Below are 26,564 nucleotides of genomic sequence, written 5' to 3'. Positions count from 1 at the left end.
CCCGGACTGAGCCGCCGTTGACAAGGGGAGCCGGTCATTTCTGTCTGTGCAGATGAGGCATCGGGGCCTTCACCCCACATCCTCCCACGCCCTTTCCAAGAAGGCTGCTCTTTTAGGCAGCACCGGGCTGCTGTTCCCTGACCGAGGTCTCACTTGCCGGGAACTTCCCCGCGGGCTGCGAAAGCGCCCGGGACGGCGCCCTGCGCGGAGCCGCGCGTCCTGCAGGAGGCGGGTCCGGGACGGAGGGGGCACAGACGCAACGGGGGGCGGGGTGGGGCGCGCGGGAGGGGGCACCGGCGCGAAGGCCCGAGGGCGCGGCCGGGCGTGTGCGCCCACGTCCAAGGGCACCGTGGTGGCTGGTGGGCCCGGGTGGGACGAGTGGCCCGGCCCAGGGCGCAGGGGAGCGAGCGGCTGATTCAGGAAGTTACGGCTGTGACATCAGGGCAGGAGGGAGTTGCAGCGAAACCTCAAAAATGCAAGGCGTTGGCCGGCCGGCGGGCGGGGAAGACGGAGCGCGCCTTTCCCGGAGCAGGTAGGCGCGGGGCGCGGACCCCGCTCCACCTGGGCCCGCGGGGACCGGCGGGGCTCGGGAAGGAGCCGGAGCTGCCCCCGCCCCGCCCCACCGATCCCCCTGACCGGGCAGCGCCGGGGATCCGTGGGCGACCGCGCCGACAGGAAGCCCTGCGGGGGACTGAAAGGTAAGTCCCGAGACTTTGTGGTGGTTGTCCGCGCGTGTGAATACTTTTTCAGCTGCCATCTGTCTGGAAAGGGGCTTCCCAGCAGATGCGAGCAGCGCCCGGGAACATTTAAGGACTGTGTCAGGTCGCCTCCCGCGCCCTGACAGCGTCGGCTCTCGCGTTCCCTCCGTGGCGGGCAGGCATCGGCCGCCCCGCAACTGCGCCGGCTGAGCCCACGTGGGCTCCGGCGGTTGGGCAGGAGTTCTCTGGCCGCCGCGGGCAGCGGCTGCGTGGCAGCGGCTCGAAAGGGGCAGGGGGACACTCTGTTTGCCGCTGAAAAAGTTAAGGCCCGAGACCTTCCAAAAAGTTAGGTTTAGATGTTTCTGAATTATTCCAGGTGAAGCCAAATTTTCACCGGCTAAAAAAAAAAAAAAGTGGCCCAAAGGAAAACACGGCCTGGAGTGAGGGGTGGAATGGGAGCCGGCTGCCTCTTCCCTGGGGCGCCGGGCTTTTGCTGGGACGCAGATCGCTGCCTCGCTTCTCTGACTCTCCATAAGGCCCCACTGCCCGCCCGCCACCCACCCCCCACCCCATCCCACCCCACCCCACCCATGAAGGCACAGCGGAAGACACAGTAAGACCTGTTTCCCTAGTATTTTGAAGAGCTGCTCAGGAATGCATTATGTAATAATAGCGTTAGATAAACAGCAGAGGTTAGCTAGTGGGGAACCCCAGCCCCACTAACCGAAAGGGAAACCAAAGCAGACCAGCGTGGCCCAGACTTGGCTGTGCCGGCCACCTCCCGGGACTGCTCCCAGGTCTGCTGGACGAGGGAGGGGAGGGAAAGTCCACTTGAGCATCTCAGAAGCACCTTCCTGCCAGAGCTGCCGTTCCCTTGACTCCACCAAGGTTCGTGGGAACCTGAAGCCAATTTTAAGGACCCTTCATTGGATAATAGGAGAGTCTTAAGTTATAAGACTTAAACGTGGCATTGCTGCGTCTTGCTCCTGCTAATGGTTTTACAAGCGCCACCTAAAGGGTTCAGCAAGGGTCTTCCTGGGAGGTTGGTGACTCCTCCCCTTTGCCCAGCGCTAGGCTGGAAAATCTGATCAAGTCCTTCATTTCCTCTGAAACTCTGGCTCCCCATCTTCAGCCCAGATACAACTTCAGGAAAGAAATGCATTGCCAAACAAATGCCTCTTCAGCCTCCACATGTGGTCACTGTTTAGCCTGCGGAATAAAAAGAGGAGGGCTTCTGCCCTTTTCCCTGAAGCCTAAACACAGGAGAAAAACGAACACTCAACAAGCTAGGAAACTGCTTTCGTCAAAGAGGGGGGCACATCCATCCCACCCGCTCATTCATTCGGCGTGGACTGACTGCACCTTCTGTGTGCCAGGCAGCATGGCAAGACCTTGGAGTCCCAAGGTAACGAGACAGTTTCTGCTTTTGAGGACCCACAATCCGATAAATAAGACAGCTACCGAAACAAACTACAGTTCAGAATAATCCACATCATAAAGGCAGTGGCCCTGGGGCATTGAAACGGTCCCAAGGAGGGTGCGATAAGCTCCCCCTAGGAATTATCTGGGAAGTCTACACTGCAGAAGTGATGGAAGGGCAGGGTGTTGAGAATGACTGGGAGGTCCCAGGGAAGGGTGTCCAGGCAGAGGAAGGAGCATATGCAAAGTTCAAGGGCAGGTTGGGAGAAATGCAAGTAATGGGAATTCATTATATTCCTGTACTAAGAATGGTGAGCTCTCTCCCGTAGCAGTGGGAAGACATTTTGGGTTTTTATGCAGGGAAAGGATATGGTCAGATTTGTATTTGGAGAGAACACTAATGATGTGAGTTGGAAGCTGGCTTGGGGAGATGGGATACAGAGATAAGGAGAACTCCAGCTAAGATAATGGCGGGGGAAACTGAGGAAAGAGAATGGATTTTAGTGGTGTTTTTAGGACGGGGAGTCAGAGTACCTGGTGCCCAACTGAATGTGGTGACGGAGGAATGAACGGAAAAGAGGGAGCTTGTAAGGTGTTGAGCGGGGGTGGGGGGTGTATTGTGATACCTGTGGTGGAAGCCATTTGAGCTACAGAAGTGGGCTTTAGGAAGTGGATTGTGTGGGGAGAAGGCAGTTAACACTCTAGACACATTGAAGTTGGATATTCCCAGGAGAGGTCCAGGTGGAGATAAATGGTTGGCAGTGAGTACTCAGGTCTGGAGCTCAGGGAGAGATGGTGGCTGCTCCGATTCAACTATCCCAGATGTTGTGCATAAAAGCAGAGTTGAAGGCGGGTAAAACATCCTCGGTGAGCCCATGTTGAGGCTGAGAGTGATGGATTTGTCACTGTTGGCCTACAGACATTCTTTTCATGTCATAGGCTAACTTCCAAGTGACTCTCTCTAGACTCCCAGAGCTTTCCCTGGATGCCTTGCAGGGTGATACCCGAGATGTTGGAGAGAATCCTGGGTTAATGGCACACAGGTATACAGGTGTATTTAACCAAATGAGCCAATCCCCAGGATTCACTTCCCTGTGTGAGAAATGAATCCTCTAGTCCAACTGTAAGATCTGCCAGGACCTCTCCAACTCTAGTTACTGAACCTGTGTGGGAGGGTCCTGCCATCATTACAATAAGAGGATGATATTCTCAGACTAATTCTAAACCCCTATAGGGTAGTTCTTTAGGCCTGGCTGCCCCTGTCCAGGTCAAGATCTTATGTGACCTGGTGTGGAAGAAAAAAACCTTGAACTTGGAACTAGACAGAAATGGGTTTAGTTCTTGCCTTGACCACTGATTAGCTGCCCTCGAACAAGTCTTTGAATCTCTCAGCTTCATTTTCCTTATATTTTAAACGGGGATCATCATTACTCACCAGGGCAATGGATAAAATCGGAATCCAAATGAATGATAAAGTGCATTTACTGTGCTACATAAATTGTAAGGTTTTATAAAAATGTAAGGGTTTTTTTAATATGACTCATCTTGCCTCTTGAAGCTATCAAATGGGCTTTGTAGGTATAGGATCGAGGCAGCATCTTGGGCCCAGATGTGCAGCTTTTTAACTGTATGAAATACTTTTAGGCAGTAATTACATCTCCTGTCATATCAGTGTCACACATTTATTCTGGACACTTATCTTTCCACTCCTTGCCTACAGTGGTCAGAGCCCAAAGAAGTGAATGCTTCACCAATGCTTATGCGGGCTGCGCGCTGCACAAGGGCTCCTGGGGGCTCATGGGGCTGAAAGCGGCCCCCAGGAGCCCTTGTGCTGCTCAGCCATGGACCACCCACGTGCAGCCGAGTCCACCCAGAGGGGCTGCTTTTTTTCTGATCCTCACTAGGGTGCCGGTTAAGCCAGCAGTGGCCCTAAGTCTGAGCGTCAGTTCATGCCCTGGGTGTCTCTGTGATTTTCCCTGTGTCCCAAGCAGGGAAGCCTGACATATTCCAACCCAGTGACGCTTGAAAGTTATGCCAACATCAAAACTTTCAAGTCAACAGACTTCTGATAGGGCTGACTGCTGATGCAAAAAAAAAAAAGGAAGTAACCGTACACTCAGAGACTTCAAGTGGAAAAATACTTGAGTGAGGAGCCACCCCACCCCCTCGCCTCAGAGATGAGCGAATGAAGGTTCAGGGAGGCAGAGTGTGTGCCCAGGTCAACAGCTGGCTAAGGGAGAGCCCCAAATCCGAGCTCGGTCTCTCCGTTCAGGAACAGGGGACACTCTGAGGTTTCTGAGTGGACCTTCTGTGCCTCACACGGAGACACACACAGGCACTGGAATGCTGGCAGGTAAAACAAGAGGACTGCCCTGGAAGCCGAATCTTCCCCCAAGTGGCTCCAGGGAAAACTGGGAGCAGATCTTAGAGGATTCCCAAAGACCCCTGGATAAGGGGAACAGCATTAGGTGCTTCGTGAAGCGTGTCTGAAGACTGTATTGAGACCGGTGGACAGGTCAGCATTAAACCTCACGCACTGACACAGGCCTGACCATTCGGTGAGAAAGGCTCCAGGCAAATCACAGGAGCTCAGAGACTTGTCACAGACACAGTAGTAAGGGAGAGAAACGGGCAGACGGGCCTTTTCCCTCTCCGAGCAGCAAGAGGAAAATCTAGAGCACATTCTTGGAAGGACAGTGGCCAGGGCCACAGAGCACCCCCTCTGCTGAGCACCTCATCCGGGCTCCACCGGGCCGGGGACGTGAGCGGACCTTTGGTGGAAGATGGACATGGGTGGCTGAGTTTCAGAATGAACTTCACGAAAACACAGGATTCCTTCCTCAGGGCGGCTCCCAAGGGGCTGTGGCAGTGTCCAAACCCAATCCCAGCCTCTGGGAAGAAACTCGCTCCCACAGTTGTAAGCAAGCTGCTCTGTGGAGCTTGCTGCTGAGAAATGAAAAGAAAACCTCGCCATGGCTCTATTTCTTGGTCGAAACTGAAGGCTGTGCTCACAAGCCACTGCGGACTTGCCCTGCTTTTGACCGCCTGCAACTGCTTCCTGCTGGGAGGTTCCTCGATCGACTTCTATTCTCTACAGATTCAACCCTGATCTCAAGCCAGACAGGCCTAAGGACGGCCCATCGGCAATTTCTGCTCTCTCTCCAGGAGCGCCATAAAAGAAAATGGGCAGAAAAGAGGGAAAACTGTAATCCCGACGGGAGAGCCGCGTGTGACAGTGCTTTAAGTCCTCGCTCGGTCCTGAGACAAAAACTGGGTGGGCAGCTTTGGAGGTGGGTGTCGGGCTGGGGTTGGGGCAGGGACAGAGGAGGAAACTGAGAAGTCCATCAGCTGTAGCATTATGGGAACAGACTGGCACGCAGTAGACCTGTCACATCTTCACCTAAATGACACCTGGCCATGGCTACCTTAAAAAAGAGGGTACTGCAGGATAAGTCAGGAGCCTGCCCTTCCCACCCCAACCTGAATGAGCTCCTGAGTCTGTGCCCTTCTGACCTGGGCTCCCCCAGGGGACAGAGTGCCAGCCTTCCAAAGCCCCTTTGAAGTCGATGTCCTGGTTGTAACCCCGAGACTCCAGACAGCCACTCATGCACAGTGGCCTGAACTCACCCAGGAACTAATGCTGGGGTCATAGCGACCTTCCCAAGGATAGGGACCATGAGTAAACAAATTCCACCCAGTATCTTGGCCCCCAGGAATTTTAATGTGCAGGCTGGGCTCTCCGTAGGCATCTTTTGAATAGTGGTGCTAAGAATTTGAAGCACACAGAAATGACAACTATTACGGTCCCCCACCCACCTGGTTGCTTTCTGAGCCCATCACAGTTGTTTATTCAACCTTATGCTCGGGACAAGGGGTGAAGCTGAGAGGAGTGAGCACACGGCCCTTGAGGCCAGCCCTGCAGACCTGCCCCATCCATCAAGCCCTTTTCTTGTAAATGACTGATGGCTTCCAGCCTCCCTTCTGGCACTCTGCACTCTGCCTTCCCCACCTGACCTGAAACGGTCCCCCTGCCCAGGGCCCACAGCCTGCTGAGTAGCAGTAGCCTGGGTGGAAACCTCCAGGCTAAGTAGACGGGTGACCCATGCCACCCCATCAAGAAACCTCCACGGGGAACGGGGAGCAATTTTGCACACCCCAGCACCAAGACACGGCCTGCTCGGAGCTCCCCTGGATTCAAAACCAGAACTCAGGTCCTGCCCACGGATATCTGGCCCAGATGCCTTGTGTCTGGCTTTTTCCTGGTTCAGGAAAAAGGCAAGATGGGCCCAGGATGCTTGCCGAGGTCCAGCCACTGTGCTTTTCGCAGTTTTGAGAGGACATTTTTGACCCCTCTGAGGACAGAGCCGACTGCTGCCGTGTGTTCAGTGGATGGACGGCAGAGACTTCCCCAGCAGCCACGGAAAGAATCTCTCACGTCCAAACAGACGCCCTGCGTGCCCCACCCTGTCTGGGACGGGAAGGAACACTGTCCCGGAGCATGTGCCACATGGGATGAAAGTCCAATGCTCCTTCCTCACTGACATTTTCCAGGAATAAGTGTTTAGTGCCTTAAAAATATTCCTTCAATAGGAACATTTAAACCACTGAGATGTGTGGTCATTCAACCTTTGCTTTTGGAATAAATGAATAAATTCACACTAAAAAAGTAAACTATGACATTTTGTATTTCTTAAAAAATTAATAATAGAAACTGGACCATTCTTTTTCATTTACTATCTATTAGCTTTCAAGAAATTTTGCATTATCTCCTTCCACATTTTTTTTTATCCAGGTGGAACTCACATTCCGTAAAATTAACCATTTTAAAATGAATAATTCAGCGGCGATTCTTACATTCACGATGTTGTGATCTAGTTCCAAACACTTATATCTCCCCAAAATAAATCCTGGTTCCCACTAAGCAGTTACCACCTATTGGTCCCTCTTCCAAGCCCCTGGCAACCACCAATCTGCATGTGTCTCTATGGATTTATCTGTTCTGTTGTGCCATATAAGTGGACCCATAGAATGTATGATCTTTTGTGTCTGATTTCTTTCATTTAGCATATTTTCAAGGTTCATCCATGGTCTTGCACCTATTGGTGCTTCGTGCTTTTTCATGACTGAGTAATATTCCATCGCCTGTATATAGCACAATTTGTTTATCTGCTCATCTGTGGATACATATCTTGGCTGTTTCCACCTCTTGGCTCTTGTGAATATGTGTGTTCAAGGATTTGTTTGAATACCTATTTTCAGTTGCTTTGGGCACATACCTAAGAGTGGAATTGCTGGGTCATATGGTAATTCTTAGTTTAACTTTTTGAGGAACCACCAGACTATTTTCCCTTCTACCTTTCTTATCAACATACTTAAAAATTCACTTTCCTTTCTTGAAGATAATATGCATATTAAGTGGCATACTTTTCTATGCCTGGTCCCTTATTTGTTGTCTTTAATCTTACACATTAGTGAGAGAGATTGCCTCTTGTTGTCCTAGAGATAGAGTTATTTGGATGCTTGACAGGAAAATATTGACTGAGTAGGAAGCAACAGGTAACAACAGCAACATTTATGGAGAATTGTATGTATGTGCCGGGCACTGCAGTAACCACTTCACCATCTTCCTCTCATTTAACCCTCATGACAGCTCAACTCTTGTCCCTATTTTACAGATGAGGAAACTGAGGTCTCTACCAAGAGCTAAGTGCTTTTCCCTTGCTCCAATATTATTTTATTTATAAACCTTTGTGGCCTTTGGTAAGATCTGACTCTCCCCCAGTGGCCCTTTGGTGCCACTGCTTCCTTGTGTTCCCAGTGCACAGTATGTGGTACATAGTAGCTGCTCATTAAACACGGGTTCATAAATATATGTGCTTCTGCTGATGCAGCTTCCAGCCCCTGTCACACTGGCACGTGACTCCAATTCCTGGGACCTCGGTTTCAACTCATAGACTCTCAAAACAGATGTGGCCCGGGCATCAGGAAAAGGAAATGCTCAGACAGCTAGTGAATGGAGGGCCAGCTGGCCCACCTAAACGGGTAACACCAGTGGGGTGGGAATATAGGGAGGATCTGCTGTGAAACTGGAAAGCTGTGGAGGAGATAAAACCCTTCACTGGTCACATCAACCTTGTGGGCTTCCAATTTGCAACCTGCGATAGAGGTTTGCCCCTCTTGGGAAAATGTCTCATTTGGTTTCTAGCAACCTGTGCTAAATATTAGCAACATTGCTACATGGGGAGGGGAGGGGAGGGAGAAGGGGAGAGAAAGAGAGAGAGAGAGGTCCCTTTGAACCAAAGCCAACTGGAACCAGTTTTGGTTGGCCTTGTGACCCCAGATTTAAAATCAGGATTATCACCAAATTTAAGAACATACGAAGAGATAAAATGTGTTTCCAGGCAGGGGAAGGAGAGGCTAACTACTCCGTATCCACTCAGGTTTTCTTACATAATTGCTTTCATGGCCAAACTTATAAAACATCCCGCCCATAAGGACCTCAAGCCCAGCACATCATTAGTGGCCCCCAGCTCTGCCCCTGGGCCCCGGTAAGGAGCTGAGGAGAGAAAGTTCCCGGCTGCTCGAGGAGTTCCTTGGGTTAGAGCTGCTGGCTGGAGCGAGCTGTTTGAGTGTCGCCGTGGTAACAAGTGCGAGTTTGGAAACCTCCGATCTGGCTGGAGCCTGGGAGCCCTTGATTGGGCTCATTGTGGGAGCCAGCTCTGCTCTCTTGAGCAACCTGGAACCCTGTCATTCCCCCCCCCCCCCCCCCCCCGCACTGAATCACGCGTCCTCCCTGCAGGGCCGGCTCAGCTCACACCCTCCCTGAAGCCCGCCCAGATTCCCTGTTGCAGTTGGCAGCTGCCTCCTCGCTGCTCCCATAGCCATCTGTTTGCTTGTCCCTTGGGATGCTTCACTAGCCGTGCTTTCTCCGCCTTTTCCTGTGCTCACCCATCCGCTGCCCCCCCCCAAAAAACCAAATTCCTTGAGTTCACAGTCTGTATATTTAGTTCACTTAGGAGTCCCGGCCCAGGGAGTGGGCAGGCGCGGCGGGACCTGGAAAGCCTCAGACAAGAGGGAAGGTCCTCAGTCCTCATGCACACAGTGGGCGCCCAGCACCTGCACCCTGAACTGTCTGCAGCTGGACTGCGGACAGTGGACGTGGCAGTTCTTGGCCCCTTCGGCCTCTATTGTGTCAACAACCCAGGCTCAGGAAAGGAAAATGCCAGCAGAGTGTTCCTCCCTCAGGGAGAGCCTTTTGCAGTAACTGAGGCAGCGAGATGCCGAGTGCTGCGTACACGCGGTGTCTACGCAGTCAGCTCTGCAAGCAGAAATTACCAAGTGAAATCAGCTCCCCGGTGCAGAAATGTCAGGAGCACAGCCAGTCAGGGGCTTTTCAACAACTCAAGGTAGCCTCACTTTCAACTAGTGTCCTACCTATAAATGTTCTGCAGGGCACCCCGTGAGCCAGAGGCCCCTTCCCATTTGAGGCCAGTGATCTTGGGACATCAGGCCTCGCTTCCATCCCCCCTGTCCTTGGCACATGACAACCTCACCAGAGAGTCCAAAGTAGCCCATCCCTGAGAGAGGCCGCAGGGTGCACCTGTACTCTGGGACGCCCAAGCCCCTCTGGCACCTGAGCCCAGGCGGTGAGTTCTCCAAACAGATACTGAAATTCCAGTGGGTGGGTGGTTTTCCCTTGGTGGTGTCCATCTGACCACAGTGCTGCGTGTGCACCCAGAACCCCGTGTGGTATTTGGGGGAAGAACTGACACATGATCTTAACTAGCTGTGAGACCTTGGCTATTTCAGTTCAGTGAGCCTCAGTCTCCTTCTCTATAAAAACGTTCATTCATTAATTCAGCAAATATTTTCCAAGAGCAGAACATGTCTCAGATGGTGGGGATGTCGTGATGGGAATAGATCCTGTAAGACGATTAAATAAACAAGGATCCTAAAGCAGGTTGGGGGCTGTTGTCATGGGACAGTGAGGGGCACAGGGTGGGGGCTCTCACCTCAATGACGTCATGACAGGTTTCCCAAAGGGAAGAGTATATTAGCTGAGACTTATATGAAAGAAAGAGGCGAGGGGTCGGGGTGGTAGTTGGGGTGGGAGTATTAGGGGTACCAGATAAAGAAGCTTGTGTGGGGCCCCAAACTAGAGAGGACCACAGATCCCAGGGATCCTGAGAAATGGGAGGCCTGGGAACTGCAGAGCTGACTGGTAGCCCGTTTGCTAATTTTCCTGTTGCCTTTTAGGAATTAGTGTAGTAAGAGCATCCCACTGGGGAACCAGGAGACTAGAGTCCCACCTGCCCTCAGGGCGCCAGCCAGCTCTGCTGTTTGTAAACAAATACTGAGCACACTTCTGCTCTTTAGTGTGTCCATCTGTGAAGCTGGGCAAAAATCCCCTCCCCTGCTCACATGACGGTGGACCCAACGAAGTGTTGGCAGAAGCCTTTAAAAAATTAAGAAGAGTTACAAGTCCAGAGTCTCTGACAGAACTTTGCCACTCAAATAAACAGTGCCAGCCTGTTCTGTGTCAGCTTGAAGACTGGAAAGCGATTACTCCAGAGTGTTCTCTCCCTCCCCCCATCCCAAGGGAGCAGGAGATAAATAGCAGTTTCTTTCTGATTGGTTTGGTGATATTTCATTTCAGTTCATAATCAGATTTTGCCTAAGAGAGAAAATATGCTATTAATAAAAGGATTTTTTTTTTTTTTTTATTGTAATACTTGTGATTACTGAGCTCAGGGATGGGGGCTTAACCCTGCACAGTCCTCAGCTCTGGCCAAGGCATACTTTGACGGACAAGAGAGACCAGGAGAGAGTGTGGCATCTGAAACACTGACCCTGCTCTGTCCACTGCTCACCAACTTCCAGGGCCTCCCTGGGGCCCATCACAGCAGACCTATGCTCTTCCTTCCCAGCCCTCTGTGTCTCACAGGCCTCGCCTGTGCCACCTAAGTCCTGCTCTTCCTTGGAGGGTTCCTGCCCTGCCACCCCAGTCCCACACTCTGCATGTGCCTACCTCTGCTCTTGGCGTCCCTTCCTATCCAGTGCACCCCAACTTCCCTTCCCTCCAAATGTGCCACCCTCCACCTGATGACATTCTGCACAGGGTCCAGCACAACCTCTGTCTCCTCCATGCCCTCCCCCTTAAAACCCAAGCCAACATTGATCCCTCTCCTTCCTCATGCTGTGTGCACTTTGGATTTTCTGATATTCACTTTAGCTTCCAATTGCTATTATTATTTTTGGAAATTAAGCTTGGAAGGGCATTTTTAGTTTGTAAAGAACTCTCATGATGCTATTATCTGGCTTTCGCGACAACACTGGATGGCCATGAAGTCAGTGGGCTTATCATCTTCGCATCTTAGAGATGAGGAAGTGGGGTCTGGGGTTCAGGGACCTGAACTGTCACCTGGCAGGAGTGTTCTAAGCTTCATTAAGAAACGACCCTCGGACAGGAACCAGCACCCACACCTCTTTGTTCTTCCTCTGCGCCATGCTGGTCACATAGTAGATACTAGATACATAACTAGCACTTCTTGAAATAAAAATCCATGTGCAACTTCAGGAAAAATAATTTGAATGGGACATTTTATTGGCCCATGAGCTTTCCAGAAAGTCTTCCATAAAGCGTGGAGGTCTCCAGGCAAGGATAGAAGAGAGATAGTGGATGGGCAGGGGGAGAGGCGAGGGTTTGAAGCCGAGGAAAGGGTGTGTGTTGTGTATGCATGGGTGTTTGTGTGTGTACACATTAGTATTTGTGTACCACCCTCTGCAACCCACAGCTTAAGCAATTTCTTCTATCCATTCTCCCAAATCGCTTATTTGCACAGTGCAGGTAGAGAGGAAGGTGTTTGGGGGCGAGGGCAGGCAAACTGAGGGGGTCAGGGATGGGGTGAAGTCAGCGGCCGTTCCAGAATTTCTCTGTAACAGGAGCTTGGCGAGTAACACTTTATTAGCACATTGGCACCTACAGCTCACCTGAGGAGACTGAGAAAAGGCCATGTATATCAAAGAAAGAGGGTGCTGCTGGCCTGAGCGGGTGCTTGGTCATTACTTTAGGGCACTCCCATAGTTGCTCTGTATTTAGCAACAATTATTTACCAAAACTATAAAAAAATCTGCATTTGCTATTAGGGATGCATTCAACATCAGGGATGCCGATTGAAACTGGAGCAGACAGGAGGTGAAGGCTCATCCCCCAGCCACATCAGTTCCTCTCGCTCCTCTGCACAGCCCGCCTCTGGGACAGAGCCTGCTGGGCAGGGCTGGGAGTTGGGGAGCAAGCCAGCCCCAGTGAGTTTGAATGCCCCCCCCCCCCCAGTGCATCTGTGCGTCACTGAGCCATGACTGGAATGGGGCTATTTCTGCCCCCTCCCTCTATGGTTTGGCCTTTACATTTTAAGCCTTAATTTTACAGCAAGGTAGCTCTGGGCTTTTAATTGTCCTGAACGTCTGTTAACATTCAATGAAGGGAGGAAATGGGAAGGAAAATAAAGCCGTATCTGTATTGCTATTGAGTTGCATAATTGTATATTTTTGCCACCCCATTAGTTTTCAAGTATTCCAGCCTACCAACCTCTCCCGGGCCACCACCGAGAAAAATAAATCAGCCACTCTGTTATTGCTGCAAAGTTTGCAGGACTCCAAGTTCCCTTCTGAAATATTAAAGGGAATTATGCAACTTCCAATTGAAGGCCTATTTTTTAATTACCACCCGGGTGGGAGACCCGAAGTCACACAAGTGCTTGGTTGTCTTCTTGCTTTTTCAAAAAACACTCTTTCCCTCCGAGAGGATATGACGTTTGAAGGCCTCGCCGTCAGTGACTGAGCCTCCTCGAGTATTTGCGGAATAGAGAAGGCACCGCCCCTCCCCACCGCCTCACTCAAAGATGACCTCAGAGCCTCGGCTCACCGTCTCCAAAAATAAAACTTTACCTAGGGGCCTACCACACCCACAAACACTGGCTCCAAACTCTTACCAAATAGGTCTGAGAAGTAAAAATGAGAGCCGTGTGACCAAGGTATTTCACTGTAACCATGGCTACGGGTTTTATTAGCACTGACGCCAGGATGTGGTCAGATCAGGTAGACACAGGCGGCCAACACAAGTGTGAGCGGGTCACGGTGTGTGCCCACAAATTCTCCAAATTGGAAACAGAGCTGATAATTATGCTGATTCATGAAGGACAGGGAGGGGAGGGGTCAGGTGTGTGCCAGGCTGTGTCCCTAAGAGCAGCCAAGGGTTCTCATTTGAGCTTTAATTCCGCTTTTTAATATAATCCTTCGCCGCGCCATTACCTCGCATGTAGATTGCAATTTTCCCTTCTCAGTGTCCTTTTCGCACGTATGTTTTGTGTGTTCTTTGCAACAATCTTGAGAAATATCTGGGCTGGCTAAGAGCTTCATAGCTCAGGTGAGGAAAGGGCTCAGAAAGCTGAACTGCCCTGCCCAAGGTCAGCCGCTTGGAGGACAACGGAGCCGAGACCAGGATCCTATGACTCCTAGCTTACTGCTCCTTCCACTCACCCCTCTGCCACCCTTTTCTATTGTTCCGGGGACATTTTGATAGGTATTCATTCCTCTTGCAAACGTCACTCCTCCTCCTCATTTGTCTGATTAGCCGAAGACCAGGGTCAGGCCATCAAACTGGAGGTTACAGCTGGAAAGTAAGGCTTGCCTTTTGCCTTTTGCCTGCATTTCTCTGTTTTAAGCCCCCTGTGTGGCTGTCCCCTACACAGATGACATCAAGAATAGGTGATGTAGTCCCTACTCCGGTGGGGGTGGACAGTCCAAAGAATGCAAGCTTGAGAAGCACGCAGGGACCAGGTAGGTGACAGGATGGGGTGCAGCAGGCAGGGGGACAAGGGCGTGAGATGGGGAGAACATAGGTCCTTCCAAAGCTCCAGCTGATCCTGGTCATGTGGGAGGTTAGCGTGGCCAAATTCTAGGACTCATTAAAGACTGAGAACTTCATATGAAATCAGAGGAAGAAAAAGACAAGGTCCAGAGACTTAGGTCCTCAGCCTCCTGAGGATGGTGACTGTGTGGACGGTAGTTACAGCAGGATCCTAGGACTCAGACGGGACTATAGTCAAACCTCTTCTGAACTTTAGCAGCTGCATGGCCTTGGGCAAATCACTTAATCTCTGGTAGCCTCGGTTTTCCCACCTGTGTAACGGGGATACAAAGGCCCACCTCCCGAGTTGCTGAATGAGGCCACATCTGTCAGACCTTGATCACACGCGCACGCGGAGTTGCGCTCTTAGATAGGAGCAAATGGTGGCGTTTGGACTCAACGGATCACTCCTGGGAAAGGTGATAAGGCATTTTGCCAACCGTCTGTTTCGAGGCTTTGGCCTCCTGAGGTATCTGTGTCAACAGAGGCCAGTCAAAGGAAAACAGGCGAGCATTCTCGCTGAAATGAAGAAGAGAAAGATGAGAGTGACGGGCAAAACAGGGCACCCCTCAGACACGGCCCCCGGGGGCCAGGAGGGCCGAGGGCGGGAATGAATGGGAATCGCAGCAAAGCAGAGGCCCGGCCAGCGCCTGCCCTAGTTCCCGGGAGCCGGCCGACTCGCTCTTTAAACCAGTTTAGCGAAAAACTGATCAAACTCAGGTTACAACCAAATAATTCTTTAAATGGATATTTTCACCTTTCAAACAATATGAGTAGTATAATAACAGAGATCGTGTTATATGTTTTTCAAGGCAATTTTAAGGCACCCGCTGTGTGAGGTGTACTTAAGCTGCATGCTTCCCACACATTATCTCTTTTATTCTTCCCAGCAATGCATTCATTCACCCATCCATCCAGCCAGCCAGCCAGCCAGCCATCCAACAAATATTCATTGCCAACCTGCCAGGCATTGTGCTAAGTATTGAGTTTAGAAAGATGCACCTCAGCCAGGTGGCTCAGTTGATTGGCGCATCATTCCGGATACCAAAAGGTCACCAAAGAGGTCATGGGTTCAATTCCCGGTCAGGGCACATACCTAGGTTGTGGGTTCGATCCCTGGTCGGGACTCATACAGGAGGCGACCAGTCGATGTTTGTCTCTCAAATCCATGTCTCTCTCTCTCTCCTTCCCTTCTTCTCTCCCCCAAATCAATAAGCATATTCTCGGGTAAGGATTTAAAAAAAGCAATGATGCAGCCCAACGGATAAAACACTAACCCTCTGAGAAACACGGAATATCTGTTCACAGGAGAGAAAACTGAAAAAGTGCTGAAGTGGATGTTGCCCGGGCTCCACACTCTGTGAGTGGAGGAGGCGAGAGTCTTGACTACGAGTTTCTGTTCAGGAGAAGAAACACCAGAAAGCACCCCTGATGATCTCGGGGACGGAAACATGAGGAAGCTGTTGACTGGCTAACAGGCTGGAGAGACTGACGATTCGATCATAGTTGGCACAGTTGGGAATTTCAGAGGATCAGACATGACTTCTAGCGGCTAATCCTAAGGGTGACTGAAAAAGACTAATTATAGGCAGAGTCTATGTCCCGGACCCTGTGGAGACACTGTAATTAGGGATGAGACAAGAGAAGAAGATACAAAGAGGAGCAAAGATAAAGTGGCCAGAGATTCTAGTCCTTCCCTAACGAAAAGCCAGAGGAAACCCAGATAAAAACCTCTGTAAACTCTTTCCATTGTCCTTAAATTATTCTCTAATTATTTCCCTCGTATCTTCTTCGAGTAGAGAGAGGGTGTCTTTTACCTCCCCTGCACTTCCTAGCATAGCTTAATTAATCCTCGATTGATTGAAAGACTGACTCATTTGAACCTGCAGTGGAATGAATGGAGCTTTTTAATTTTCTTTTCTGCTGAACCTGAAATAGAGCATATAGTAATTAGGAAAGGATCCCTTGTTATCAGAAAGTCCCAGCAACAATGAGCCCTTTGTGGCTGAGCTAAAGGAAGGTAGGTGATTATTTAGGAGCTGATAAGGCAACCCTTCCCCACCCCCTACACACACACACACACTCCCTGCTGCTTTCTGTGATATGGAATTTTCTTGGATCATTATTTCCTCCTGAAATGAGTTACTTGGCTGGGGGACCTTTGGGCTAAATGGTGAGTAACTGTCATCAACGTCTAGTCACAGATGTGACTGACGGTCACTGTTCTACACCCTTCGTTGCCCCTGCCCTCTCTCCCCAATGACCTGGGTTGACCGATGAACATTTTTTCAAGATCTCTTTTCTTTGAGGCCCTTTGGGTTAACTGGCATAACTTCGTTCATTCATTCAGGCTCTGGGCATCCAAACAGAACAAGGCAGGCAAGGGCCCTGTTCTCACTGAGCTCACGTTCCAGTGCAGGAAGACAGTCACTGATGTGTAAACTACAGCGACAGGAGCCTGGCGCGTGAACGAGAAGTTCCCGCTACAGGGGCAGTGAGATAGGATGGTCTGCAATGGTTGACTGGAGGCGGGGCTCGTCTCGACCACTTGGTTAAGAAAGGCCTCTTGATGGGGTAACAGTTGAGGTTACATTTCAGCAGAAATGCATTTGAGCTGAGCTCTGAACATTAGGAGTAGCCAGGCATGCCGAGATTTGCGAGCTAATGTACCAAGGGGATACACAAGGTCCTGGGGGGGGGGGGGGCATGGACAGGCCTGAAATAGGTGTGTCCATGGCACAGGAAGGGTGGGGGTGAGAAGAGGGGGCGAGGCGAGGCTGGAGAAGGAGGCAGGGCCGGATGATGGGGGCATTTGTGGGGTACGGCTGGGAGTTTAGGTTTCTGTACAGGTGTTGGGAAGCCATGGGGGGTGAGTGGAGGTGCAGGACGTGGGGAATGACAGGATCTGGCTCATGGGGGGAAGACAGGCTAAAGAGAGGAGAACCAGAGGCTGGTTGGGAAGCTGTCACAGCGACCAGGTGAGAGATGATGGTGACCTAGCCACAGAATGGAGAGGAGTGGATGGATTTGGGGTGGGACCAGCTGATGGGGTGGAGGTGGGGGTGAAGCAAAAGGGGTATAGTATTAGTTTCCTGGGGCTGCCGTAACACAGTGCCACAAACTGGGTGGCTTGCACACAGAAATGGGTTGCCTCATGGTTCCAGAGTCTAGCAATACGAACTTGAAGTGTTGGTAGGGCTGGTTCCCTGTGAAGGCTGGGAAGGAGAGGTCTGTTCCAGGCCCCTCTCCTTGCTTGTAAGTGGCCGCCTTCTCTAAATGTCTCTTCACACTGTCTCTATCTGCGCACCTCTATGTCCATATTTCCCCTTCTCAGAAGGATACCAGTCATATAAGATCATAGGCCCACTTTACCCCAGCACGACCTCATCTTCACTAATTACCTATGCAACAGTGCTGTGTCCAAATAAGGCCACATGCTGAGGTCCTGGGGGTCAGGACTTCCCAACGCCTACACGATATAAATTGTGGGGGACACAATTAAACTGATAACGGGGGAGCCAAGGACACAAGTCTGCCTTCTGTGCAGTCCAAGCCTGGAAAGGATTCATTCCTTCATCAAATATTAATTAGGCACCAAGTCTGTGACAGGCTCAGAGCGAGGTTGTCAAGTCACACAGTCGAGTGCGATCACTGCCAGTTAGGAGCATGAGAAAGCAAGTCCGCAAGGGGGGGGTGGGGGTGTGTGTGTGTGTGTGTGTGTGTGTATATATATATATATATATATATATATATATATGACCCTTTTTACTTTCCTGCTTTTCAAAGAAAACTATAATACAATAAGATAAAGGCCATGGTCGGTTACTGGCTCTATGAGAGCTCAGAAGAGAAAGAAATCTACCCGGGGAGGTTTGGGGACAGAGGACCTCGTGAACACAAGGGTAGAAGGTGGGAAGGCCTTCCAGGAAGGTGGAACAGCACGCGCAAAGCTCACAACGGGAGAAAGCAGGAGTGTTTGGGAGAACTTAAGGGCAGTGGGGCGATGAGGGGGTGGTGGGAGATGAGGCTGGGATGACGGGGGACCCGATCGTGAGAGATCTGTCCTTGCGAAGCAGCTGTGACCATCATCTAAGCAATGGGGAGCCAAAAGGAGGCTGAGCAGGACTATGCTCACATGCGGGTTTTAGAAGACGGAGCGGGAGGGAGGAAAACCAGAGCCACACTGAGGCTTGGACAGATGCGGTAACCATGGGCCTCCCGCCTGCCCCCACCTCCAGAGCTGCCTGCCGCAAGGTCGCCTGCAGGGCCCCCGGCTCCGGCACACTGGCTGCCTGTTCCTCCCTCCCGCCTCGGAGCCTTCACCCTGCGGTCCTGCCCCCGGCAGCCCCTCCCTGGGCTCTGCCCGCCCTGGATCCCTGTCACCCCTTGGGCCTCAGTTCCAAGTCCCCTCCTCGGGGCCAGCTTCTTCCTGTGTTGGCCTGGCGACATATCTTGGTTTACTGGTCCGTGCCCTGTTCGTTACCTCCCTTCTCCCTGCAGAAAGTAGGCGGCTTTGCCGCATCTGTGTCATTCGTGGCTGCACCCGTACTCGGCGCTCATTGCCTGCACTGGCAGAGACAGAGGCTTGGGGCGGGGGAGGAAGGAGGCCTGGGTCCGACTCGGCCCGAAATGTGAGATCCACAGGGAGAGGGTGAAGAGACTCGCTCGAGACGCTGCTCTGAGTGATGTCTGTGTTTTAATTCTGAAATGTCACTTTGAAAATGGATGAATAATTTATAAAGTGTCTCCTTAGTACAGGAGAACTGCGGAGAGGAGAGAAAGCGCCTTAGTTTAAAGGAGACCTAGATCGTCACAGTCACAAGTGCGGAGCCGCCCCACGTTCTAAACCATCATTAGCTAGGGAGCTGAGGGACGTTTCTCCGGCCACCTATTTGTTTGGTTATCACCAGGCTGGGCTCTGAGAGGCACCATGTCCATGGACTCGTTGACTTTTCACAACAGCCTGTTATTATAAACTCCACCTGACAGATGAGAAAACAGGGCCTCAGAAAGAGGTTAAGCAACTGCCCGACGCGATACAGTTAGTGAGTAGCAGAGTCAGGATTCAAACCCAGGATTCGGACGCAGGAAATACCGCCCCAGGACTGGCACCTGGGAGCACCTGGCTAAACCCCTCTTGGGTCGTAGCCGCCCTGGAGGAGAGTTGCTGAATCTTCACATGGTTATAATCATTACCGACATGAGCTTTCTGTCACCTGGGTTAGTCAGCACAGGCTAATTGCTGTCGCAAAGAACCCTTCAATCTCAGGGCTTCACCCAACAAAGGTTTGTTTCTCACTCATTCCACTGTTGACTGTGGTCAGCAGGGGGCGCTGTGCTCCGCAGTCATTCAGGAGCACCTTCCATGTCTGCTATCCCAGGGGCCCGGGAGGCCTCCCCCAGGGGGCCTTTGCACGGGGCGCCAATGAGCAAGCAGAGCGAAAACACAAGGACCCCGCATTCCCTTGGCCAGAGCTCAGTCACGTGGCCCCACAGAGCTGTATGGGGGCTGAGAAGCCGGCGAGCCTGTGCCCAGGGAGAGGGTGGTGGGCGCTGCCTCAGTGTTTATTTCTAAGGACTTTCGTGGGGAGACCTGGCAGGAGGAGATGCCAGGAGTCAAAAGACATTGGTTCTGGCCTAACTCCACCCATCGCCATTGTGGGTCCAGCAAGTCACAGCCCCTTTTGGCCCCGTGTTTATCAGCGTGGTGGGGAACTCGACCGCCTGACCCACCTGTGCACTCTTCCAGTTCCGAATGTCTATGTGACGCTCTTCTTAATAACCACGGTGCTTTCATCAGTTTTACATCGATGAGCTGTTTGTGCTTTTGTTCAAGATCGCAACCATAATTGTAACATTGATTCGGAGGGGAAACACCATCTATTTTGCTCACACACTCAGCATCTAGTAACACGACACGTGCACGCTCTGGGGAGGAAAGGGGCTCCCACTTAGCGCCTGGACTGGTTACCAGCAGCAATTAATGAGACATCTCTCATCACGCCCAGGGCTGGGTTTCAGTTATAAACCTGATCGACACGCAGGTTGCTTGCTGGGGTGTGACAATTTCTGTACAAAACAGCACTTCCATCTGTTAGAGGGCACCTGAGCCCGTCAGGAGAGCCAGGTGAGAACCTTGGGAAAACCCAGCCAGGGCGGCCGAGTGAACCACTGGCCGAGGTTCCACCCCTGTCCTGTCCTGGCTGGGCTGAGTGGCACCATCGTCACCACGGGGGCTTGCGAGGACTGCACCATAGGTTTGAGAGCTGGGGCAGGGTTTGGGCGGGCAGGTGGAGACACCTGGGGCTGGTTAAGATGCCGTAAACCCCCAGGAGAGATGGGGGGAACCAGGTACAGGCCGTTTGATGCGATTCCTATTTTAGAGAAAATAAGTGCTTCCACCTGAGCTAGACCAGGGCTGGAAGACACAAGCAGAGCACAGCCAGGTCCACCACCCCATGTCCCCACCACCACATCCGCTGAGAACACCCAAGGCAGGCACGAGTACCGCCCGTCACCGCCACCCTCACCCAGTCCCAGCGGCCATCTGCCCTGAACAGTAATCGTCTCCTCCTGCTCTCGCCCTTGACGTCTCTCACCTCAGAGACAGGACAATTCAAACACAGAACAGCCATGTCCCCTCCTCGTTTAAAGCCCACCGCTCTCACAGCACACAGCCACAAGGCTTAGAGGCCCCGTGGCTGCGGGGCCGCCTACCTGGGGGCCGGCGTCACCACTCCGTCACCCCACTTGCTGCCGCTGCTGCTGGGGTCAGCCACTCGGTCCTCTCAGGTTCTTTTCAGGAGAAGCCAGGGGTCCCATTGTTCGTCTGGAAAAAAGCACAATAGACACATCATTTCCCTGTGTTTCCAGACCTCCTGGGACACTTTTTAGTGTCCTAACAGTTGAATTCAGGGGCCCTTCACCTGAAGCAGTATCCGCGGTTGGGGGAAAACGTGTCAGGCCTGTTACTTAAAAATGCTCTGCAGACGTTTAGTCTCTGTTTCAAGACTTCCCACACGCCCTGACACGTGTTTGCTGTTTTTATAATTAAGATCTTTGCGAAGCCGGCCCTGCCCAGAGCCTGCTCTGACCTCCCCGGGTGTCACTCACTCCCTCGGCCCACAGGCCCCTCCCTCCAGCCGGCTCCAGGATTACGGGTTCACACGTGTCAGCTGCGCTCCTTGAGGAGTGTCCGCTTCCTGCGCTAGGCCCTGAGCGCTGAAAGGGCAGGATCGGGTCTCCGTGTTCTCGACACCCAGGCCCAACACAGTCCCCGGCGTGTAACATGGCTCCGTGAGTAGTCACGGACCGAATGCTGGGCAGACACCCATCTGATTGTCATTTCCTTTGAGTCACTTTCCCGCAAACCCCTCTGGGTCGAATTGCCTGCTCCTCCTGCTGTGCTGCTCCCATGACCCAGGACCCATCACACTGTCTTCTGCCCTCGTCCAAGATCCATCCCTTGCTCACAGCCACCTGTGCTCCTATAAAACCAGTGGTCAGCCTGCTCACACAGCAGCTCTTGAACCTGACAACCGTCCAGAAACACCTGGGCTCTTTGTTACAAACATCAACCCCTGGGCCCGCCCCTGACCTGCTGAACCAGGGTCTCCAGGAGAGCAGCCCAGGGATCTGCATCTTAAATTCCCTGGTGACTCCGAGGCAGCCAGACTGGCCAGACGTCCACCGCGGTCCCCGAGATCCTCGGTGGAGAGATCAGCACACACGTCCATGACCACAGTACAAGGCGGGGGGCTCAGAGGTCTTTGTCTCAAACTTTCAATCATGAGATGGCCCCACACACAGCCAGCAGTCTGCAGCTGTGGCCCAGGAGTCTTTGAAGGTTCTGGGAGAGACCGAAACTCCCCGCCTCCCCCCACTCCTCTCAAGATGGGGTAAAGATGTGGGCCACTGGTCACTCTGGAGTTGGTCTCAGGGATTTTAACTGGGTCCCATTGTGGTCTTCACATTTGTAGGAGGCATTTAGTAGCCAACAGCTACTACTCCACAGCTTGCATGTATCTGATACGCAGGAACAGTGATAGGCTGGTGTAAACTAGAAGGCCCGGCCCCTGCTTGGGGGGCTCCAGAGGGAACACCAGTCTGAGGACCAGCCTGGACACAGCTCTGGACCGGCTCTTGGTTCTCAGGGGTGGATCCAACCTTCCAGGGGAAGGAGCCTTCCCTGCACACAGCCAGGGCTCCCAGAGCCTAGACGGGAGGCTGGGGCAGCAGAGGGCTGGGCACTCCCCCTGCACTCATGTCGTGAGCTCAGCAGTCCTCCAGGCACCCCCAGATGTTCCCCAAGTGGCCCTCTCCGATCCCTGTCCCCTGTCGCAGGATGCCAGGGTCTAGAACACAGTCACAGACCTGCAGACCAGCCACAAGCAGGGAAGCTGCCTGTGAAACCCTTTTCACTGGGATGGGGTGGGGGCCCGTGGCTCTTTGGCAGTGAAGCTTGGAGTGAGGAATGGAGAGGAAAAGCTCCAGGCTTTTAGTCGGCTGTTATCTGGAGAAAGCCCAGGATTTTACAGATTATGTTTTGTAGCATTTTGCCGTTTACAAAATGCACTAAATACACTGAGCTCTTTTAATCTTCACAGCATCGTTAGGAGGAAAGCTTATGAGCTTCCTTTTGTAGCTGAGGTTCGGCAACTAACAGCGGTTGTGCACGCTGAGCCAGAGCTCAGACCCAGGTCTTCGGGCCCCAAGATCATTGCGCTCTATCAGCACCTCGCACGCAGCCAGACAGAGGTTTGTGGGAAGAACGGGGACATGAATGACTGTCTCCCCAGCTAGACACTGCGGAGAGCAGAGAGACGAAAAATTTTTGGTTTCAAGTAAACTCAAAGTAACTTTTCCCCTCTTCTCTCTCCTCACACCTGCCCCCACAACCACAACCACAACCAAACAATCCAGGTTGATTGGCACCTGCTTTGGTTTTACAAGGAGAGATGAACTGCCTTACAGTGTAAGGCCCAAAGTGTGGCTCCTTTTGCAAACAGTCTACGGAAGCTCTAACTTTTAACTCATACCACCCAGGAGACGCGTGATTGTTTCCTGGAAATGCTAATAATGCGAGGCTCATAAATACTCATGAAACGCTACAGATTAGCAGAGCTCAGCAACTAACCTGGGGGCCCAGAAGAGAATTCTCAGATTGAAAAATATAAAGAATACCTTTTAATCGAATTTCCCCCAGACTGGGTTCCCAAATGTTAATGAATGCTCTCTTTGGCTGTGTGGAGAGCAGACTCAGATCAGTACCGCTAGCAATCCAGACGGGAATTATTGACTTGGCTTTAGCTCGAAGAGAAACCTATTTATTCAAAGACTACTTGAGGTGCCATGGGATGGACGAGCTTGAGACAAAGGCTGGGAGGGGCGGGAGGGCCTGGGACACTGGGATAAACACGTAATTCAAATACATGCTTCCATTTCAGCCAGCTAAGCAACCTAAGCTGGAATTTGCTGATTCTGTTTGACCTTTATGACTTGATCCCTCAGTGATCAGCATGTACGAGGCTCCATGACAGCAGGAACCACACCTTGGACCTGCATCACTAAATCCTCAACACCACGCAATGTGTGCCATATAGTGGGTGCTCGATAAATGTCTGTTAAATGCGTGAAGGCCTTTCTCGAAGCATTTTCCAGAGCTTTTCAGATCCTGTTATCTTTTCCTGAAGGGCAGCTCTGATCACAACACCCTCCTCCTGTTACAGAGCCCCCAAATTAATGCACCCTATGAAGGCCCTCTGAACCCCGGCCGCGACCGACAGCCCCCCTCTCTGAGCCACACAAATGCACTGCAAAGAGCATCTGGTCCCAGCAAAGCTCTCGGTTGTAGAATCAAAGTAGAGAAAAGTACCCAACGTCTTCCCACAACAAAGCAGTGAAATCCAAGGCTGAGGTCACAGCAAAGGTCATGGTAAAGGGCAGAGGAGACGAGGGGTGTGAGGCGCTGAGGCAGTGCGTGGCCACGGTGTGTCACAGGGCACACGGGTGGCTTTCCTCGATCTAGAGCCTGCAGGCTTGGTGGCGTGTGGGCAGACCCACGGCTCCGTGTCCCCAGGCCCCCAGAGGGGCTGTGACTTCTCAGAACACTTCTCTTTGTTGTCTGTTGAGTAAGTTTGGGCAGCCGTGCTTTCTATAAGCCTTCACCTGGGCAGGGCCCGGGTTTCGTTGCCTGTCTCGTGCCTTCGTGAAGTATCTAACAACAGGAAGTAAATCTCTTTGCCGTCTTTGTCTACAACAGGGATAAACATATCAATCTGAGGAGCAGCCAAGTATCGTAAGATTCTGAACATCTAGGGCTACTTGCCAAAAGTGGGTTAATTCCACACAAAGGGAGAGGTGGCCCAGAGCAACACCAGTGAAGGGCTCACCCTGGGCATCAGGGGCCAAACTTCCCAGAATCGGAAAGGCCAGCGCCACCCCTCATTCACTGTGGGGCTTGTGCCTCCGTGTCCTCGCCTAGAGGGCTGGGAAACAACCATGTCCACTTGGTCAGGTTGTAATGAAGACTTAATGACCAGCAGGTGTAAGGTGTTACCTGCCATCTTAGAGTCTCACTTCTTCCCAGGGACCAAATGTCATAGCAGCAGGAGCCAATTTATACAGCTGCAGACATTGTACCCTGAGGGTGTGGGGCCACCGGCCAGCAGACCAGGGCTGAGGTCATGTGGGCTTCCAAGGACTCAGGAGCTTTGGGTACATGGGGTGCTTATAGAGTGTGTTATCCAAGGGCACAGACTTCGAGGACAAGCCCTGGGGCACCACTGTGACACACTGCCCAGGTGAGGCCACGCTCCTGCTCCAGGGCAGGAAACAGAATGAAACTATGATTCTGGACCCACATCCCCAGCACTTACCCCCATTGACAATGCGCCATCCTGTTGCTCACCTAGGAGATATAATTCACATGAAGGTGACTTTTAAAGTATCAAATGAAAAACAAGTGTAAAGTAATGTCACCATCCTTAGTTCTTTCGCTGGCCCGGCAGCCTTGGGAGAGTGCTGGACCCATTGTCCAGAGGTCTGGGTGTTTGTCACAACTGTGTGTTCTCAGACATGTCACCTCCCCACCCTGGGCCTCAGACTCCATCTTCATGTGAGAGAGTTGGATGGGGTGAGCTCTACGGTCTTCAGCCTGAAAACCAATGGCTCTTTGATCTTTGGGTCCCATTGCTTTCGGGGTCTTTGGGCTAAGGTCAAGGGTGATCTCTGGGTCCTGGGCAATGTCTTGCACAAAGAAGTCTCTTACATTTCCTTGAATCATGCTTGTCCTCCGAGTCTCCTTTGGACACAAGAACCTGCGGATTCCAGAACTGAAGGAGCCTCTAAGACCTTATACCTGAGCCCTGAGGGCTAAGATATGTGTGGAGGGGTGGAGGGGGTGCCAGAGGAAGGGGGGCCACTCTGGACAAGCAACCAGAGCAGACCCAGCTGTAAGCTGAGCTCGGGACAGGAGTAGGGAGGCGTCCAGGGGCCCCACCCCAGTTTCCAAGCACCACAGCTGAGCCGCCTTCAAGACGCCTTTTCCATGGAAAAGGCCCGCAGAACCCCGGCTATGCCTAGCGATGCGTTTCCCCAGCCACTGCTGAGCAGCTACTGTGCGCCAGGACCGAAATCCTATTAATTTTCACCTCCTACGCCCAGCAGCAGCGTGCGGACATAGCGAGAATGAACGAACACCTATTGACGAAGCGCGTGCAGATATCTCATTTATCGCGTCTCTTATGATTTCAGCAAACCCTGGAAATCTTCCATTCCTTCCTCTTTCCTAAGCCTAAAATCTATGCTGTTATGAGAAACTGCAGGGCGTTCCTCCGCGTTTTTCTTGACTTGTGCGTTTCGCCCTCTCCAGGTGCTCTCCGTGGCGTGTCCAGACCCCCCCGGCCCCAAGAGGACTCAGCCACACGTGAACCGGGCCGCGTCCCCTCGAGCCCGGGGCTCGGCGGTGAGCTGAGCACCATGGAGAAAGTCGGCTCCTTCTTCAGTGACATCTGGGACACCATCCTGACCAAACACCAAGAGGGGCTCTTCAACACCGTCTGCCTGGGCGTCATCCTGGCACTGCCGCTGCTGCTGGTCATCGCGCTGCTCTTCGTCTGCTGCTATTCCTGCTGGAGCCGGCCAGGCGACGGTGGCCAGCGGCCAGGGCGCAACAAGGGGAAGAAGAAGAGGAAGAGGAAGGGGGAGGACGACCTCTGGATCTCCGCTCAGCCCAAGCTCCTGCCGATGGAGAAGCGGCTGTCGCTGCCTGTCTAGTGGGCAGGAAGCAGGGGGCGCCTCCGGGGGCCGCACGGCCTTCCAAGGACACAGGTGGGGAGCAGCGATCCCTGAAGTGTCGCACTCATGTCCACAGAGGAATTCTCCAGCGAGGAACCAGCCTCAGACCGAGCGTCCCCGTGGAGGCCGCTGCCGGGGAGCACGTGGACAGTGCTTGGGCACCATCTGGGCAGCTGTGTGCCCGATAGCCCCGCTCTTTACTGCAGATCCCAGCATGCCTTTCACCTACTTCCGCACAGTCC

The 26,564-nt window shown here is 52.4% G+C and overlaps 1 protein-coding gene across 1 annotated transcript; it reads left to right on the top strand.

Annotated features, from left to right (window-relative positions):
• Positions 1–624: 624 nt before the first annotated feature.
• KIAA0040 (KIAA0040 ortholog) lies at positions 625–26,564 on the top strand. Its single transcript, XM_087827817.1, has 2 exons — positions 625–698; positions 25,898–26,564. The coding sequence occupies exon 2, from the start codon at positions 26,005–26,007 to the stop codon at positions 26,299–26,301; it is 297 nt and encodes a 98-aa protein (XP_087683943.1). The 5' UTR covers positions 625–698; positions 25,898–26,004; the 3' UTR covers positions 26,302–26,564.

Source organism: Miniopterus natalensis, chromosome 19 (genome assembly GCF_054644295.1).
Source record: "Miniopterus natalensis isolate mMinNat1 chromosome 19, mMinNat1.hap1, whole genome shotgun sequence".
NCBI classification, from domain to species: domain Eukaryota; kingdom Metazoa; phylum Chordata; class Mammalia; order Chiroptera; family Miniopteridae; genus Miniopterus; species Miniopterus natalensis.
This window is presented reverse-complemented; position numbering and strand designations above follow the sequence as displayed.

Coding starts and splice junctions, on each gene's coding strand:
- KIAA0040 (XM_087827817.1), top strand. CDS start 26,005: ATGGAGAAAGTCGGCTCCTTCTTCAGTGACATCTGGGACACCATCCTG.